Raw genomic sequence first — 20,179 nt, 5'->3', positions numbered from 1 at the left:
AAAGAAATGATCGGGCTCAGAATTGGCGATTTCTATGCCCCACATCCAATCACTATTCAGTATTTGTGAGTGAATCAGGTATATTCTATGCCAAAATAAGAAGAAACGAAATAGGATTCTGTGTTTCAAAATGTGGCAAACTTGCTAGGTAGTCTGAATGGCGTTTATGGCAAACACTGCAGTGGCCTTCTATCTCTAGGTGGTGATGGTTGAAGTCAAACACATTTTCAACAATTCTGACTCAAGTCCAGAAATGCAATTTAGAGGTGCTAAACTATTGAAAGAAAAAATGAACCAAGTATCATCTTTTATTGTTCGCCACTAGATTGTGAATTCATAAAATTTTTAGCATGGGGACTCTATGAAAACAATTAGAGCAAAACCTTTTTTCAAAATGAGGATTAATCGACTTGCACCACTCTGACTGTAACATCCCCTATAACATGATGATTATATATCATCTAGTATATGATCAATATTTTCAAACAAGTTCAAAAATATTTGTGGATTCTATTAATTTTGAACAATTGGGTATCATACTTTAATATTATTGCCTACCATATATACTTTGTGTAAGCATTTTTTGTTTTTGCTAGATTAGTTTTGAATTTAGTGTCTCTTTACAACATTAGGTTGTGAGAGTTTTGTTTGTTTTTAGCACTCTGGTTCTTATAAGAAGCATTGTGGTGAAGCTACTAGTGGCAAAGGTACTTGTCTGATAAATGAGGAAGTTCTTCATAGGCAAGCTGATGAGAATTGGTGGAATGCTAAAATTAAGCTCCAGGCTAAAAGAACACCAGCATTATCCACTAACATAGGTGTTTCTTGGTTCAAAGCATTAGAGCAGGAGTTCAAGCAGCCTTATTTCATGGAAGTATGTGTAAAATATTTGTATATATATTTATGGAACTTTATTATTATTCATATTCATATTACATATTCTTTGTCTTGTATTGCAATGTGCTATTTATGGGGTTTTTTTCACCCCACTGTAAATGGGCATATGCCTGTTGTGAGTTTATCAATAAATAAATATCTACATCAACCTAAAATTTTTTTTCATAGTTGGTATTGTCAGTGCAGAGCATTTTTTTATAGAAGAAAAATAATTACAAAAATTGCTGATATGATGGTATTGCATTGGTATAGGAAAGATCAGTGATACAGCTGATGGTGAAAATGACAGTGTTTGTTGCGAGCAATGTTGATCATCAAGCATTCATACCCAACAAAGCTTTTTATGCCAAAATTTGGGATTTTTTGGGGGTGGGATTTTCCAAAAACATGTTATACATGCATTCCTAACAAGAATTTATCGGATACAAAAGATCATAATGGTTGTAATATTTTAGCCTTATTCAAATCTTCCAATCAGAAACCAGATACTTCTGATTTTTGTACCATTATAAAAAAAATCCTGAAATTAAACTTTGCAAAAATGAAAATTCTATAGAAAAAACTCCCAGTCCTTGGCATTTTGAGCTGACCCATATTTCCTCAAGAAAAATGTGGGAAATTGGGATTTCAAGTATGGGAAATTGCCAACTGTCATCAAATATGATGCCAAAAGTGAGCAACGGTGCCAATTATTGCTAAAATAGCAGTTGGCTGGAATTGAAACTCTGTTTGCAAATCTGTAAACACTGAATTAAAATAAAAATTCTATTAAAAAACATTTGACATGACAAATAATGTGAGATACAAAATATTTATATTTATAGTCGTAATTATCATAACATAATTTATAAGTTAGCAAAATTATTTTAATACTTGATTTCAGTGAAGCACTAAAATTCATTTGGGACATTCAAAGCACTTGTCAAAAAAAACTGGAGATCTTTATAAAAAATATAAAAAAACGGGTTAGGCAGCCAAAGTTACGAGAAAATACTGGAATGTCCCAGAAAAAGGGTTGTATGGTGAGAAAATGATCAAAGAAAATCTCCGTTTTTTTGCTTTTTTATATTTTATTTTTATTACTTTTTTTTAATATTTTATATTTGTAGCATGTTTTCTTCTTCAGTGAAATACACTGCTCAAAACAATTAGGGGAGCAAGCAAAAAAGTGAAGAAAACCGTGCGAGACAGCCACGTATTGGCATACAATGGATAGTACACGCGTATCAATGCGCAATACAGAAAAAAGACGTAAAAAAATTTGGAATTAAGCTTTAATTCTTTGATAATATGGAAGAAACATGAAAAGATGATTTAGGGCAACAATGTGGTTACATGTAAACGATAAAAAAAAGTACTGTTTAGACATGATGCATGAGTTTTAATAGGGCGTGTGGTCTCCTCGAACAGCTAAGACTGCTGCACACCTGTTTGCCATGGATGCGATGAGGTTATCGATGAGACTTTGGGGAATACTGTTCCACTCATCAAGAAGTGCAATCTGCAAGTCTCGGACAGTAGCAGGCGGCCATGGTCGCGCAGCAATGCGTCGTCCGAGCATGTTTGGGACATGCTTGGATGGCACATGCTTGGGGACATGCTTGGAACATCCATGGATTCAGGTCAGGAGAGCACGCTGGCCATTCCATACGCTGTATTGTTTCAGCTTCAAGAATGTTCTCCACCAGACGAGCTCTATGCGATCGGGCATTATCATCCTGGAAAACAAAGTAATCTCCAATGGTTCCAGCGTAAGGGATGACATGAGGTCGCAGTATCTCGTCTGCATACCTTCGGGCCGTCAAAGTGCCATTCCGAATGATATGCAGGTCCGTACGTCCACCTATGCTGATTCCACACCATACCATCCAACCAGCTTGTCTGTATTGTGACCTTTCACGAACGAATGCGGGGTTATTTCGAGTGCCCCTGTCCCTCCATACCAGAACACGTCGGGTGTCACACTCCAGACTGAATCCGGACTCGTCTGTAAACAGCACTTGGCTCCAATCATGTTGCTCCCAATCTCGATGATCAGCAGCCCATCTTCTTCGGGCCGCATGGTGGCGTAGGGTCAACGGAATGCAGACCATCGGCATACGTGCATAGAGCCCTCTCTCATGAAGCCGATTACGTACTGTGAGGCTGGACACCCTTCATCCTGTTGCCAAGAGCAACCGTCTTTGCAGCTGCGTAGCATTCTCTGTTCTGTTTCGACGGGCTGTTAACCGTATATACCGGTCATCAGTTGCTGTAGTGGCGCGTGGCCGACCTTGCCCTGGTCTACGTCTAACATTTCCTGTTTCTTGGAATCTATTCCACAGCCTTGCAACAACACTTCTGGCGACTCCAACAGCGTCCGCGACACTTTGTTGTGTTTGCCCGGATTCCAGTCTGCCTATAACACGTCATGCCATGGATTCCGGTAAATCACGTTATTGAGACATCCTCAAGTCACCTTGTCTCAAAAAAAAAATACTGCGCAATCGAATTTCACAGTTACGGCAGTAAAACAGACGTTTCTGCAACATCCCGATTTTTGCCCTTATCTCCTTTTTCTGGTTTTTGACGTCATGAACTTTGATTTGCTTATGAAGTTTTCTTCTTCCGTTTCCTTCTAGGCTTTAAATTATGGATGATTCGTTTTATGTTACTTATCGGTATACATCTTTGCGTAATTTTGTTAAAACCATGTGCTCCCCTAATTGTTTTGAGCAGTGTATTTCATCATGAGACAAACTACAGATATTTTGAATGTGGGAATTGACACCTATATGGATAACAGGGTTCGCACATCCTTACAAACTCCTTAAAAACTTGTAACTTTTCATTTCCCTCTGGAAGGGCCCTTATAACTCCTTACTTTTTGCAGCCATGCTTGAAAAAGTCTTTTTTTTTTCCTCTGAAGGGATGATCTTTCTTAGAATAGGCATTCCCCATGGTGATGAATAGCATTGCCTAGAAAAATAAGAGGAAGCTTCCCCCGAATATAAAGAGGAAGAAAAGAGAAAAAAAAAACTCTCTCTCCCTTTGTAATTGGAAATGTGAAAGCAGGGAATGGGATTGGAACATCCAATGGTTGTGCATACCTGCCAACCGTTACGATTTTGTCGTATTTAGTAAATTAATACGCTTTTGCTTCTAAAAATACGATTTTTTTACCGAATCGCTAGTTTTGACGTGTTTTCCTGCCTATGTCGCAAACTGGTCAGCGTTGGAAATCGATGGTCCGTAGAGCGACATCACTCCGCTGAACCAGTAGCCGAAAATTCCATGCCCAGTGGTGAGAAAGTTTTTTTAAGTTTTTACTTATGCAGCGAAACGATGTCTCGAACCTCCTATATTACGCAGTATACTGAGTGCAGACCTCGCAGCTTTCCTATTTTTCCTACTATTTTCCTACTTTCACCACAATCGACTATTTTTTTACTGCAATTCTCTCCTACTATTCTTATTTTATCCCTCCTTCCCATTTGCTTACAGTCAATATCTCACTACGAAAATTCAGAGAAACCACAAAATGTCACTGCTTTCCGCAGTTTTCTTTACGTGTTTTATGTGTTTTATTCACATTACAACTCGCTACTGAAAAGAAGAAAGGAAAAAAAAAATTCAGTTCCACTGGAGTAAGGGACGACAACAAGCGTATCTTTCCGCCGCCGCGCCTTAAAGTGCTAAAAACCGAAGTCCAGTGGGGAAAGCGAATCTGTTTCGCAGATTGGTTGCCGTAAATAAAAAGGCAAAAAAAAAGAGGAACAAGCTCTATCCACACACAAGAGATTCTATGAGAGAGACAATGGGTTTATCTCTCCTGGGATCCCGTAACGAGCTTCCATCCCTGAAGCCAGGTTTTCCTAGGAGTAGGCTTTTTGCGCTGCGTGAACCTAACTGAATCATTTCGTGTCACATTTGCGTTTTCCAAGCGTGGCGCATCGGCTCAGGACGGCTATACAGTATAGTATATGACCCTGGCGTCATCTACTCTATCAGCTGCATGCTCCGGTTTAAAGGGAAGAGACACAACATGAAAATGAAGGGAAGATCGCTGAAACGCGCGGCACACGATGCTTAACTCCTCCAGAAGCAGTCTGTCAATCACGTCCGACGTAAAGCACTGTCGTGAGCCGTATTGCGCTCTGTAGAAAAACAGTCGTACTGTTTTTCATATTGATGAATAGACGGCGTGTCGCGCTGGGTGATTCACGTTGCGCGCGGCATAGAAAACCTGCTAGTAAAACCCGGCTTTTAAAAGTGACAGCCCGAGCCACGTCTGGTTTTACAGGGGGGGGGGAGGACGAGCCGATCAGCCGCTATAGCTGAACCCACTTTTTTATTTTTAACCTTCAGAAAATAACTTTCGGGTATCTTTATGTTAGGGGTCATTCAAGTATTACGTCAGCATGGATGGGGGATTTTCGATTTGCTGACTTGATGACGTGGAGGGGAGTGGGGGTTGGATGATTCTTACGTCATAAACCACCCTTTATAAAAAATATGAAATATTCTTAATGGCGTCTTACTCGGTGCGCGAAAAACGAGTAAAACTTTTCACTAGTTTGTGGGCACCTGAACTAACATTCTCCCTATTGAGTCCCCTACAGAGCCACTCTAGTGATCTTCAAATACTTAGCGGATCCAAATGCTCTGGAGCTGTGCCGCGCGTCATATAAGTGATCCGTGATTATGCCGCAGATCACTTAAGTAATCTGGGAATGTGCCGCAGATAACTTGAGTCATGTAGAACCGCACTGGTGACAGGACCAATGCTCTAAAACTTTGTCACATGTCACTCAAGGGATCGCTTAATGTGCCACAGATCACTTAAATGGTCTGGGATTGTGCCACGACTCACTTAAGCGATCTGTAAATGTGTCACTTGGTTCATTGTTACAAAAATAGATTTAGGGACAGACCACATCATAACGCTAGGGCCACATTTGGTCCGCACAGGCCGAATGTTTACCTGGGGTCAAGGGTTACCAAGGGCTTAGAGAGGTAGGGTCGCAATGAATTTCTTGAGCAATTTTGGGTTCTTAGCCTTCAAATAGCATTGAAATTAACAAAAATTGATTATAATAACATATAAAGATATTTTGTTTCGAAATTGTAAAAAATATTTTTACAATTCTTTTAAAAAATATTTTGTGGATTAAAAAAATAAATTTTTGATCATCTGGGGGAAAGCCCCCAATTCAGATTCCACCAATAAGCGTTAGGAGGAAGGGGGCAGAGCGCTGACAGAGGGAGGGTGAGAGTTTTGCTGACTTTTTCTGACAAGAGGGGCGAGTCAAAAATTGCTGAAAATTTGCTGACGTAATACTTGAACAGCCCCTTATTTTAAAGCATACATGTGCTCAACACATGGCCTAAATGTGGCCTGCCTTAAGTGGCGCCGGTACACTTACAGATGAATTAAGTGGCTCGTGCAATTAAATTTGTTTGCAAATTAAAAATAAATTTGCATATGCGCCCCACCCCTTTTTTAGCTGTAAAACTTGTAAGTTATGAAGTTTGTCATGACTCCTTAAAAACTGCTTGAAACTCCTTAAAAAGTCCTTAAAAACTCCTTACTTTTCATTTTGAAAATTTTGTATGAACCCTGGATAAATATAACATAACATAATTTATTTGTCCTCAGTCAATTTCGATAATACTATACAAATTAGAGTTTACAAAGGCCACAGCAAACGAAATGCCTAACCAGGTGGCTGAAAAAAAGATGTCCATAAAAAATATAGATGTCAAATGCATGTCTCTCTCTAAACTATATCAAAAATACAGCAACCCAATAAGAGCAATAAAAAAAACCAATAATTATGATAAAATATAAATATACTGCTCATAAAAAATTATGGTTGTCTCATCTAAGAATGGATAGCTTCTCGATTTATCCCAATATGTTTATCATATTTCTTTTTAAACATGTCAATTCCATTAGAATTCACGACCTCTGGAGGTAAGCTATTCCATTTATTCACCACACTATCCGAGGAAAAACTCCCAGCGACACAACCTATACTTATCCTTTTCCAATCGATACTTGTGTCCTTATCAAAGCAGTTGATTGATGATGTATTAATTACTCATGGTCCATTTTATCCATCCCATTGAAAATTTTAAACACTTCAATCATATCCCAGATATACCTGCACTCTTCCAATGTAAACATTTTCAAAATCAAGTCTCTCTTCATATCTTAAGCCCTGTGTACCATCAAGAGCACACATGGATCTTTTCTACACTCTCCTTGACCAAGTCAATGTCCCTCTGTAAGTATGGTCTCCAAAACCTGATGGCATACTCCAATCCATGATGAACCAAGCCCCAGAAAAGTGGAAGGATCACTTTAGGACAATGCGAAGATACGTTTTTGAGAATAAAACCGAGCATTCTATTCAATTTTTGACGACTACTGAACAATATATGTTAACACCATTCAAATCGTGAGTAAATCATGGGTTGTTCAAACCAAAATGAGCGACTATGCACTTGTCAACACTAAAAGACATGCTCCATTCATTTTCCCATGCTGCAGTCCTATTTAGTTGTTCAAACCAAAATGAGCGACTATGCTCTTGTCAACACTAAAAGACATACTCCATTCATTTGCCCATGCTGCAGTCCTATTTAGGTTGGTCTGGAGCAACTCCCCCTATTTCTTTGATTTCTGACTACCCCCATTAGCCTCACCGCTCCGCAAATTTGTAAACAATCCCATCAATACCCTGATCAAGTTTATCGATAAAAGTTAAAAAAGCATGAGGCCAAGGACACTTCCTTCAGAAACTCCACCTGTGACACCTGTCCAATTAGAAAATTCCCTGTTCACCATAACCTGTTATGATCTATCTCTAAGCCACAATTCTGTCCAATTCAACAAGTTGCCCCCCAATCTCATGTAAACGCTTCAGGAGTTTACCATGTTTGGGGCCCGATTGAACGCCTTCTAAAAATCAAGATAAACAATATTGACATTTTGGCCTTACCCAAAGCCTTAGTCACGTGATCATAGAAGCAAAGGAGGTTGGTTACACGTGACTTCCCCTTTCTGACCCATGCAGGTTATCCGACAATACATCATTCTTGTCTATCCATCTCACCGATTGTCTTTTGACAATAATTTCCAAAATATTCAAGAGAGCTCATCAAACTTAGTGGATGATAATTGTACGCAACTTCTCTACTACCCTTTTTAAATATTGGAACAACATTAGCAAGCTTCCTTGTCTCCATCTCTTGGGACGATACCCTCAGCAACACTGCTTTTGTAAATCTGTGCAACTGGCCCCATCAATTCACTAGCAAATTCCTTGAGGACCCTGGGATAGATATAATCTGGTTCTGGTACTTTTTGCTTGTACATACATTTTTTTTAGAAGTTTTAGGCAGGGTTGGGTTTTTGACTTGACAAGCATCAAAAACTGGTTTAAACCATCAAAAACCTAAATGAATGCTTTTGGATAATGTTTTGAACACAATAGGTATATAACATGATGAAGAACTTACCTTTTTGAATATTACAATGCTTTATTTTTAAACACTAATTTATTACAATAACTAAAACAATACCAATTATAATTTGATTTTGAATTTTTCAACACACAAAAAATCGAACAAATAATGCATAATTTTTATGGTTCATTTTATCTAAATTATTAATTACCTTTGTTCAATTTACTAAGTCAAAGAGAGCTGTTTATTCAAAATATGTGTGATAAGAGATCAGGGTTAGGTTTTTTTTACCTCAGAAACACAGTATTGAAACAGTGAAAAACTTATTGTCAATGTTATCAAATAGTTTTTGTTTTTAATCTGATAGATATCAGGGGTCTGTTCAGACTTTTTGCACAGGGTCCTGTTTTTGTGAAAATGTACCTTATTTTTGTGAAAACGTTCAAAATAGCAGTGAAAGTAATACTAGTTAAACAGCAACCTCATTTTCCTATTTATTACTTTATACAAAAAAAAAACAATCTGTGTGTCGTAGTCTTTGCATTACTTTATTTTACGTTAATTTGAAATCTAATTGAGTTTCAAGTTAAAAAGTGAGAATTGCTAAATCTTCAGAAAAATATAAAAACGTACCGACAATCATATCCTTATACTTCTATTTCCAGTCGATTTGAAAATATCAATGATTGAAGGATACCGAACAGATATCAATATCTGTAAGCTTGTCGGGTCCATTGAGTATGATCCGAAGATGTCTGTCGAGAGTGGTTAGTGACAATTTTGATCTTAAATCGGTGCGCACAAGGTTCATTTGAGAAAAAAGTCTCTCGACAGATGCTGTTGATGAAGGTATGATAGTGCATAATGATAATAACCTCATTAAATTAGGATAAGCAGTCCAAATACATCATTCCCTAGCATCATTCTCCAGAATTGTCAAAACATAATTTGGAGAAATTTTTTTTTCCAGAGTTTTTTTGGCCTCACATTTCTTGTCTTCTCTGAGAAATGCACTTGCTTCATTATTCTTTTGTGTCTTAAAATACAATTTTGCAAGAGATATCTCTTTATCAAACCCATTCTTTTCCATCATACCTTCAGATGCATTAAGTATGGGTTCCGATATTTTCACAGTCCCCTGAAATTCATTTTGCTGCTCTCCACCATAAAATGACAATAATATATCCAGGCATTCTTCAGTAGTCTCCACTGTCTTTAAATCTAAATTCATTGTGTGAAATATATAAAAGGAATTTAATATTTTGTTTTTCACACCAAATGCAGCCGACATTTCTTCCTGAAAATCACAAATAAAATTTTGAACAAAGTTTTCATTAAATTCCTGGAGTGCTGTCTGCACTCATTCCATACTTTTTCTTGCTTTGTTTTTTCCTACTAAGTTCAGTGCATTCTTGGGAGAAGCACAACAGATCTTTACACTGCTTGAAGTGTTCCCCTGTATGTGAATCATTTGCAAGCACTTCAATTTCCTGACAAACAACTAGAACCTTTGCATTAATAGAGCTAAACATGATTGTAGAGCCCTGAAGCCACAAGCTAAATCTGTTTATAACTTTGAGGAAGTCAGCCAAGAACAGAATACATAGGAGAACATCTGTATTCAGAAGTTGCTCTCTAATCCCCTTCAATTCAGGCTCCTGAGTCTTTGAGAAAAGATTATCGAGCGTTTCAATCAACTGTTGGAACCTATCAATCACTCGTTGGCATGCAAGTCCATGAGATAACCACCGCGTAACCGAAACACTCAACATTTTCAAAACATCTACACCATACACATTTTGCTGAATATCTAAAAACACTTGCTGTTTCTTTGGGCTGTAGTGAAAAAGCTTCCATAAGCTTATGAGAACGGCATCCACGGCCTGTAGAATGGGATATTTTTTTATCAAATGTACAAAAACTAAAGCTAGTCGATGATTTCTGCAGTTGACATAAATAGAATGAGGTGCCAAGTGTCGTATACGTCTTTGTACACCTGATATTTCTCCACTCATCACATTAGTTCCATCCAAAGCTAAAAACAACAAGTTAGTGATTGGAATTGCTTTTGCTATCAACAACTTCTCAATGGCAGATGTAACAGATTCTGCATTTGTCGCAGTTAGGTTCACAAGACTGAGGAACTCTTCTCTGAGCGGACTTCCAGCTATCTTGTAACGCACTATTAAACCCAACTGTGTTCTTTGTGCTTTGTCAGTTGCCTCATCAGCTATCAATGTAAAGGAAGTGGCTACTTGCAAAGCCGTCAAAGTTTTCCTCTCTAAATACAAAGATATTGCCTCTGTAAGATTGTCTACTGACACATTTGATAGATAGGTGGCATTCTTGTCGCATGCAGCAAGATAGCATTCTATTTCTTTGTCACCAAGATCTTCACCAATGAACTTAACTACAGAAGAAAAATTATCGGAGACTGCCCATTTTTTTTTTTATCATGAAGTAGAAAATCTTTATATATTTTGTTAAAACTTTCACATTTTTTTCCTTCTGCACAGCAATTTCAGTTTTTTCTGTAAACAAATACAAGGGATTTTTGGATGCAGTTTTTGATGCACTCACAGCTTGTTTGTGTTTCTGGCTATATATATGCTTGTTGACACATCGTGTTGGGTGATCACCAATTTGCACCCCCTGGTCAATCCAGGGTCCCTTATCAAAAAATGTAGAACATATTTTGCAAAGAAAGCCAGATGCAGAAATGCTGTAACATAGCCAACTGTGAAGCTTCTCAAAACGTGCGATGTTCAACAAATTCGGTACTTTTGGACCCATTTTTCTAGCTTCTGTAGATGAAATGTTCTTAAAATCCGGCTCTACCGACGAATTCGTAGCATCTTTCAGCGCTTCCGATAAATCAGCAATGTCTTCCACCGCTTTCGACGAATCAGTAATGTCTTTCAAAGAAACGGAATTGTCTTCCGCCACTTCCGATAAATCAGTCATCTCTTCCGACGAATCGGCAATGTCTTTCGAAGAATCCGAAATGTCTTTCAGCGCTTCTGATAAATCGGTAATGTCTTCCACCGCTTTTGACGAATCGGTAATGTCTTTCGAAGAAACGGAATTGTCTTTCGAAGAAACGGAATTGTCTTCCGCCGCTTCCGCAATGTCTTTCGAAGAATCTGAAATGTCTTTCGGTGCCTCCGATAAATCGGTAATGTATCGCGCCGTTTCCAAGGTTTCGACAGCGTGGTTCGAAACCGATGAAGGAAGCAATGTTTCAGTAATTTTTTCCGGGTTAGCACAATTGGAATTATCTGTATCTGACGTCTTTTTGGTGACGTTTTCAGATCCTCGTTTAAAAAACGATGTTATGGAGCTGCATCCCCGAACGTCAGTTGGCCGTATTTTTTTAATGTAGTAATCACTATTCCTTGAATTTCCACCTGTTGGTGGTCGACCACGCTTCATATTAAATTTTCAAAAATGAAAGTGCAATACAGGAAAAAAAACGTGCACAAAAAATCCAATTCTACAATAAACATCAACTACGCCGATTTTACGACTAACAAGAGGTTGTGATTCAAAGACCATTTGAGGAGAAGTGCGGGGCTAAAGCGTTTGTATAATGGCATAGGTTGTGCGATAAAATATCGGACGCGGTCAATCCGTGGTCAACCAGCGGGATGTCCTAACAAGAAGCCTAGAAACAAGGAAAGCCCTCTCAAGGTCACGCTCTTTCTCCGGTCGCCTTTTCAAGGTCATGTTTTCCGGTATCCTACCAACAACTTCTATAGATAAGATTACTCATCTATGGGGGAGGGGGTGGTGGTGTTGAGCCAACAATGCATGCTTAAAAAAATATATCAATGACTTTCTATTACGACTAGGGTCATAACTGATAAGAATTTTGTCGCACAGCAGTCGCAAAAGTTCGTTTTTTACGACGTAATTTTCATGAAGGGTTCGTTTTCTGGAATTTTGTGAAGGGTCAGTTTTTTAGCCCCAGAATTTTGTGAAGGGTCCGTTTTTTAGCCCCGGAATTTTGTGAAGGGTCTGTTTTCCAGACCCAAATTCCGGCTGGACAGACCCCTGGATATACCAAATAAAAAAACACTTTCAGGTAGATTAAAGTGTATTATAGTTTGAATTATAATTACTGGGCATAAAATATATATTTCGATATTTTAAATTTTCATATCTGCCCAAAATTTTATTCCATATAAAAATTCTCACACAGCATCTGTTAATACACTAATTAAACTCATTCATTTTTACCTACAAATTTCTTAGCTTAGGTTGTATAAATACAGAGTTAAGAGTATTTTCAATCAAAGCAGAGCTGGCAGGATTTGATATACCCAAATCATTGTTTTGCACATTTAAATACAGCTTCAATTGTAAAAACATTGCATTATATAAATGCCAGTAAATGTATCATATCATAGTAAAACTTAGTTATTCTTACTTTTGCATTAAGAATAAGTTACAGGAGTTTCTTAAGCACCATATACAAGCACTCCAAATTAAAAGACATTTTAGTACCACAATTTAGTATTTTGATTGCTAGATATATATTCTAATGTTACACACAATAAGGATGTTCTTTTAAGTATCAGTGATTATTTAGATAATTTAATAATAACAAATCAACATTACATATATGGCATTTTTAAACACCTATTTGTTATGAAAAGAGTAGGCCTACAGCATGTGATTTATATCAATACACACATATAAGCAGTTGAAGAAATTTTGGAAAGTCCAAAATCATCTGGAATCTTCACCATGTAGAAAAATAGGTATAGGAAGTCTTGTCAACATGATGATATGAAGTAGAAGAAACGGCGAACAGAAATAACAATGTTCTTTTAGAAAACATCGGCAACAATCAAATCGCTGCACCCTTTTTTACATTCCCTTATACCTTTGCGTCACCCTGCTCTTCTCGTGATGTTCAATAAATGGCATAAACAAAAAACTATGGGTTATTATTCGTGGATTTCCCGTATTCACGCCCATTCCCAGAACATAACTCCCGGAGGGGGAGGGGCGACTGTAATCTAGAGTGGTATTGGATGGTTTTGAATTATATATGTGTGTGACCGTGTACTCACACACATTTGGTCAGGGAAATGATCAAGCAGATTTTGCTGGGAACCCTGCATTGACATCTAAAGGATACAGGATATCTGTATTTAATGGCAAGCTTCAATCACTGAGAAATTGGTGAAGAGAAAAATCGAATTGTCACCAAAACCTACCAAAATTACTTCAAGGAATGCTTACTTGCAAGGAATTTCAGTGATGCATTGTGAACAAAGGGCTAAATTTCTCCTGAACCAGTACACTGATATGATTTATTGTAAACTCTTTTGAAAGCTGGTCCAATGCACAAGGTTTGGGTAAATTTTACTGATTGTAACCAGAAGGGTATTTGCGAAATTGGTGATGGAACATTTCAGCAACAATTTGATTTTGAACTTAGCTGATCTTTCAGTGCTTGTCACTTGCCAATAAATCCAGATATTTTGATGAAAATGGTGTAATCTAATAGGACTTTTTTGTTCTTTCCAAATATGTGCTTAGTTTGTGTGTAGGTTACTTAGAAACTTCACAAATACAGGTTTTTTTAGACTTGACACATATTTTTTTGATAATTGATTATTCACCATAACTCAAAAATGGTATGAGATAAGACAGGGTTGGTGCAGGGCCATCTTAAGAGCATCGTGGGCCCCCAGGCCAAGTGATTTTTCTGAGGCCCTACCAGACAAATTCTTGAAAATTTCCACCAGATGTCTTTTTTTGTGAGGCCCTCTCTTCTCTTGAGGCTCCCAGGCTGTGTGCCCGGGTGGGCCCATGCCTTAAGACGGCACTGGGTTGGTGGGGTGTTTCATGATCCACTTGGGCTCGTCTATCATCCCATTTTGTTTGGCAGAATACGTCAGATTCACCCTGTATATACATGATAAAATGTAATACAATACCCATAAATAATATTTATGGTTGTCTTATTCAAGTATGGATAGCTTCTCGATTTACCCAGTGTTTGTCGTATTTTTTTTTAAACGTGTCAATTCTGTTGGAATTTACTACCCCTGGGGATGTAAGCTATTCCATTTATTAGCAATTGGATTTTATTGGAAGTGTACCTCTGAAGTCAATGGTTACTGAGACATATCCGCTGATCAAACTATTTCGAGCAACTTTTGTATGAAATTCATTTCAAAAATGTTTTTGATTATTTAAAGTGATGGTGGTGTTTTTATAAAACAAATTTGTTCATGTTATTGGTATTAATTTGATTTCATTATTGGTATTTGATTTTATGAATTGACTGATTTTATTAGCGGCGAGTATTGTATTCTAAAATGCGAGAAAAATGTATTTTTTCATTTCTATTCTTGAGTACGAGGCACAGTGCAGCTACACCTGTTGTTTACCCATAAGGGTGGTTCTGTTGAAAATTGGACAATCCTTTTTTTTTTTTTAAATTCTGTATGTTTGCTTGCGTCTAAAAAGGTAAGCAAACATGGAAGATTTATAACCTATTTTTAGAAGAAAGAACAAACAGTTACAGTAGACTCAATAATTTGGCTGTATGCTAGTCCATCCAGTCATCTAGTGTTTTAGGCGGGTTTTCTTAGAGCCATCGAAGGGGAAAGCATGTCACTCCATGTCTGTGCACAAAAATTTATATTAAATGGCCTTATTTCAGTTGAGTTCAAAGTATCCAAGACACCATGCGCTGATATGTGCTGATTTAGTGAGAGTCTACTGTATACGTAATAAAATTATGCACAGTACACTTGAAAACAAAGTTCTGGATAAGGTTCCAAATTTTCAACTGCAGTTGAAATGACCACATGACCACTCTGTTATTTGAGGTAAATATAGTTCTTAACCCTTCGACAGTTACACATATTCAAAGAAATTCTGAATCGGGCGCAAGATTTTACTAAAATCCTTTGAAAAACAGCAGGGCCTCTTCAGGTAAGACAATGCCTTCCCCCATTTGTCAACAGTAGGGTGCTGAATTTTCACTGATAGGAAGTCCTCCCACCACAACAATAATGCCAAAGGTATAAATAGGTCTTCTCTCAAAACATCAAAGATAGTTCTCCGAAAGCAAGGAACCAGTCTTTTGTTATCAACCTTACCCGAGGAAAAGTTACAGTGAAATCTGACGATACGATGATCACTGGAAGAAAACTCTTCCCCCACCAAAACATGTTCAACTAGATCCTGAGAACTAGTAAGAACTAAATCCAAAATAGCAGTACCTCTAGTGGCTTCTGATACATGCTGATACAAAAATTTTCGAGCACCAACTTAAGAAAGTCTCTTTCGTACTGATCTCTAGATGAAAGGTTCTCCCAATCAATACCTGGGTAATTGAAATCCCCTAGTATGAGAACCCTCTTACACTTACACATGTAGGAAATTTCATCATGTAATTTGGCGATGTAGTTTTGATCCCTATTCGGTGGATTGTAACAAACCCCAACAATGAGTTTATGACGTCTTTTGTTCTCAAGTTCAACCCATATAGTTTCAATATCACTTCTCTGCAAGTTACACTCTCTAGCCTTCAAACAGAATTTCACATATATCAACACTCCACCCCCTTTCCTATCAGATCTATTTCTCGAAAAAGTATCGTATCCTGAGATGTGTAAGAACTATAACTTCAATGATTCTAATTAAATTTTATGAAGATATTTCAGGATATTGATTAGTGGTCAATCGTAGTGTTATGAAATTTCTAAAAAAACCAGAAGCAGGTTCCCTACAAGCCTGGGGGTCCCTTATGATTCTCATCATTTTTTTTCCATGCCATAAATTCAGTTGTGAAATATTAATTGCATCTCAATATTCCTTGATTATCAAGAACTATTTTCAGTTATAAAGCTTGTCATATAAAACCTGCTATTTATAACTGATTTATTTACCTCTATCATCATTTTTTGATCAGAAATTTTTGTACTTGTTCACTGGCAATGTGCATAATGGCACCTGCCCATGAATATATATCTTGTTCAAGCTTAATAAATGGTTAGGTTCCCCGGAGGCATCAAGTCTCTTGGGACAATGTGCTTACATCACAGAGTGTGACACAAAGAGCCTGGGTGTCTCTCAGTTTCTATAACTAGCTCAATATTTCTCATTCTCACATTATTTTGCTAAAATTAATGTTACTGGAAATGGAAATATAGTTCTTAACCCTTCGACAGTTACGCATATTCAAAGAAAATCTTCTGAATCGGGCGCACAATTTTACTAAAATTCTTTGAAAAACAGCAGAATAGCAATAGAAATGTTTTTACTTCATAAGGGAAATTTTCTATCTTTTAGGGCATATTTTCAGTTTTCAGGCATATTTTTAGTTTGTATGGATTATTAAATTTTTAGAGAATTTTTATCAGTTTTTAGGTCATAAAAATCCTAGCCCTAGTTATAAGTATGACCATAGAGGTAATGTAACGAAGAGATAAAATAAAGTCATGTGGCATCCTGTAAATTAGCATCTGTATTAGACTTGGTTGTGACAAAGGAATGCATTTAATTGTTAAGCTGCAAACAATTACAGAGCTGAATTTGGTAATTAAATAGTGGAAGAGTGAGTTTCATTTGAATCATATTTATTTTGCTAAATTTTCATTAGATGGCCGTAATATGATCCTGCAATTTTTCAACCTCCTCTGTGAGAGAGAAAAGCTGAGAGCACAATTACTATTATTATATTTTTTTATATCAAGCTGCAACACATCTCCTTCCCCCCCCCCCATATTTATTGCATCACAATATTATAAATTATTATGCAATTATAATTCCTATAATAGTGCAGTAATACCCCAACTTATGCTGCCACGAGTTGTGCAATTTTCTATGAAAAATGCGTATTTCTGATACTCAAACATAATCACGAGATTAATACTGAGATGGTAGAATATAGTGAAAATCCAGTAAGATTCATTTTATTCTATTAGAACACCATACGCAATGAAACTACACTGATTTCTAAGAGGCTAGACTGTATAAAGATGAAAACTTTGCTGTGATTTGGTAATTAAACCTCAAGGATTTTATGGTACCTGCCATTTTTCTGGAGAAAGTCATAATTTTCAACAGAACCAGAAAAAAGGTGGGTTGAAAAGGGAGACAATTTTTATTGTAAAAAAGTTAAATATATATACAGTAAAACCTTGATAAGTCGTCACCTCATGTTATCGAAAAATTATGACAGCTTAAGCCGAGCTCTGTCAGTTTTAATGTGCAATGTTATGAAAATGGTATAAATTCAAAGTAATATGACATTTATTAAAGTATGGATCAAAATATCAATATATTAATAAAATTTATAGATTGCGAAAGAAAAATAACAGCAATTTTTAATCTTTTTTATCTCTTATTACTTAAATTATTGTGGTGAAATGTACTGTACACTTTGATTTATACTAGCAATTTTTAATTTAGACTAACAGAGCAACTGTTAAAGATTTTAAGTAGCTATATAAATAGCTTTTCTTCATAACAGAACTCTCTATTGCACATAAATTTTACATATACATCAAATTTAATTTTAGTGTTTGAATTCTTCATCAGTAGTTCATGATGCAACTACAAAGTAATCTTGAACACTTTTGACTTGGTGGAGAGGCCCTGGGCAGGGAAAAGTAAACAGAAGACCTCAACTTGGGAAAGAATGTTTAATGTTTTTCAACAAAGATCTTTTGTTTAAATTTCAAGCCCTAAATTAGTAGAGTCCATGCTTTCTATGATTATTTATTATCCGTACCCGCGCGTTGCACTTTGACTTGATTAATTTGATTCTTCGATTTGCATCATTTTTGATTTCCTTGCACTATATGTAATCTTTGACGTATCTATAAATTTTGGTTTTGCCGGAGATGCTCACCCCCCCCCCTTCCCGGGGGCGGGGCGAAGGGCTTACGTTGCTTCTTGCGACAGAGCTTGGGTGTCTCATGGTTTGTCCAGTTTCTCCAATGGAGCCCAGGCCGAAATGAGATCTAGCTGGAATAGTCCCTAATGTTCCAAAAACCTTAGTCGGCAAATGAACTTCCCCAGCGTAACTTTCGTTACTTAAACTGCTCCGGGTATATAGGATTTTATGGTGACTTTTAAGCATATGGCAATGCTGTTAACAAGCTCTTTTTTTAATGGGAGCCATAAAAATAGTCTGTTCCTCTTTCTCAAACTTTTTCATAGTGACAACTTAACCAAAATTAGCAACGAGTAAATTAGGGTTTAATAACATTGTGGTCTATGAGAGCTGGAAGGGTCTGAAGAAAAATGACGGCTTATCAGGGTGACGACTTAACGAGGTTTTAATCTATATACACATATATATTATTAATATATATATATATTTGTGTCAATGTAATGCCAAAAACATTTTGTTTGCTAATTTATTATCCAGGGTTGTTTGGTTTAAACCACGGTTTTAACCAAGTGGTTTTTTTGAAAAAAAATAAAAGTGGCCTAAATATCATTTTTTTCCTTGAAAAATATCGTATTGGTTCATTACTAGCCAAAATGTTTCATTTTTACCACATTTTATATCCTTGGGGTACATTCTAATGGTATATCTTTAAATGACATAAGATTTTACAAGTGTTTTTTTTTTTCAGAAAGTCTCAAAAGTGGCGAGAATATATATATATTTTTCATATGAAGTATCTTAGTTATTTAACGTTATATACAAAAGCCAAAATTTCTCATTCTTACAACATTTTCTAACCTTTTGCTACATTCTGATGCTCTATCTTTAGCAAATTCATGAATAAGGATTGCATCACATCTAAATGTAGTGGTGTATTTTCTCACAGGTTTCTTTTTCCCTTCACAAAGAAGCAGCAACGGTAGTGACACCATCATGCTAGGGGCAGGTGGTCCTATAATCCAATAAAGACACCAGCTGTCCTTAAAGGACAAAGACTAATGTACTAGTAGTTACATTACCTCACATACATTTTCATTTTCTTTCCCATAAGAAGTAGCACATCTCCTACTGTATATCTCCCAGTCTTAACATTCAATAGTTGTTTTTTATACTTTCACACACACTGTTAAGCCCAGTTAATCAAGGTTCTACTGTATAGTAGTAACAGATTTATGAAAAATAATCAGCTATATACAGGGTGATTATAATTTAAGTTTTGATTCCAAAACTATACAATAAGTACTGATCAGAATGACTTGAAAATTTGCATGGATACTCCTGAAGCAATGGAAGTTTCTTTCGCAAAAGAAAAAAGTGCAAAATGTGCAAGTAGATGATGCTGTACTTGGCCAGCAGTATGATCTGTTTTGTGCAACCATATCATTTGGGCACTTCCACAGCATCAGTGTGTGGATAGAACTTCTATCAAGAGATGCACATTGCAATACCAGCAAAGCAGCTGCTGAAGACTCATTTTGACAGGATGCACCTTAACCCTTGTAACTTCTGGCTGTGGGGATACCTCAAAATGTTATAAATAGTGGTCAGATTGCAAACTTTGGTGAATGGCAATCTCCAGCACATTCCGTATATGTTAGAAGTTCCTCATGAATATTAACGGGGTGGGGGGGGGGCACGTTTGGTTTAATAAAGCTGAATTGCAAGCACATCCACATTATGACCATGGCATACGCCGATTCTGTTGTTGAACAAGAATTTTTGTGCTTTCAACCTCATAGCCAGAACACGTGGTGGACAACATATTTAACATTTTTTAAGTAAGTTGTAGTTATTTGTTCAATTACTTAATTTTTTGTGATGTTTCCATGAATTATGAAATCGTGAAATGCTATAATTAAGGTATTATTCTGCCATGACTGGCTATCGTTTCCATTCTGCGAG

The 20,179-nt window shown here is 36.8% G+C and overlaps 1 protein-coding gene across 1 annotated transcript in view; it reads left to right on the top strand.

The window, feature by feature from the left end:
• Positions 1–20,179, top strand: part of LOC149074031 (uracil-DNA glycosylase-like) — a 75,411-nt gene that overhangs the window by 18,120 nt on the left and 37,112 nt on the right. The window contains exon 3 of the mRNA XM_089246575.1: positions 659–874. Within this exon, the coding sequence (XP_089102701.1) occupies positions 659–874 (216 nt within the window). The remainder of the gene's footprint in view (positions 1–658; positions 875–20,179) is intronic.

Source organism: Pholcus phalangioides, unplaced genomic scaffold, assembly GCF_987345545.1.
Source record: "Pholcus phalangioides strain wild (caught in Gottingen) unplaced genomic scaffold, Ppha-v1.0 ptg000017l_1, whole genome shotgun sequence".
Taxonomy (NCBI): domain Eukaryota; kingdom Metazoa; phylum Arthropoda; class Arachnida; order Araneae; family Pholcidae; genus Pholcus; species Pholcus phalangioides.
The sequence above is the reverse complement of the archived record's forward strand: the minus strand, read 5'-3'. Positions and strand labels throughout refer to the sequence as shown.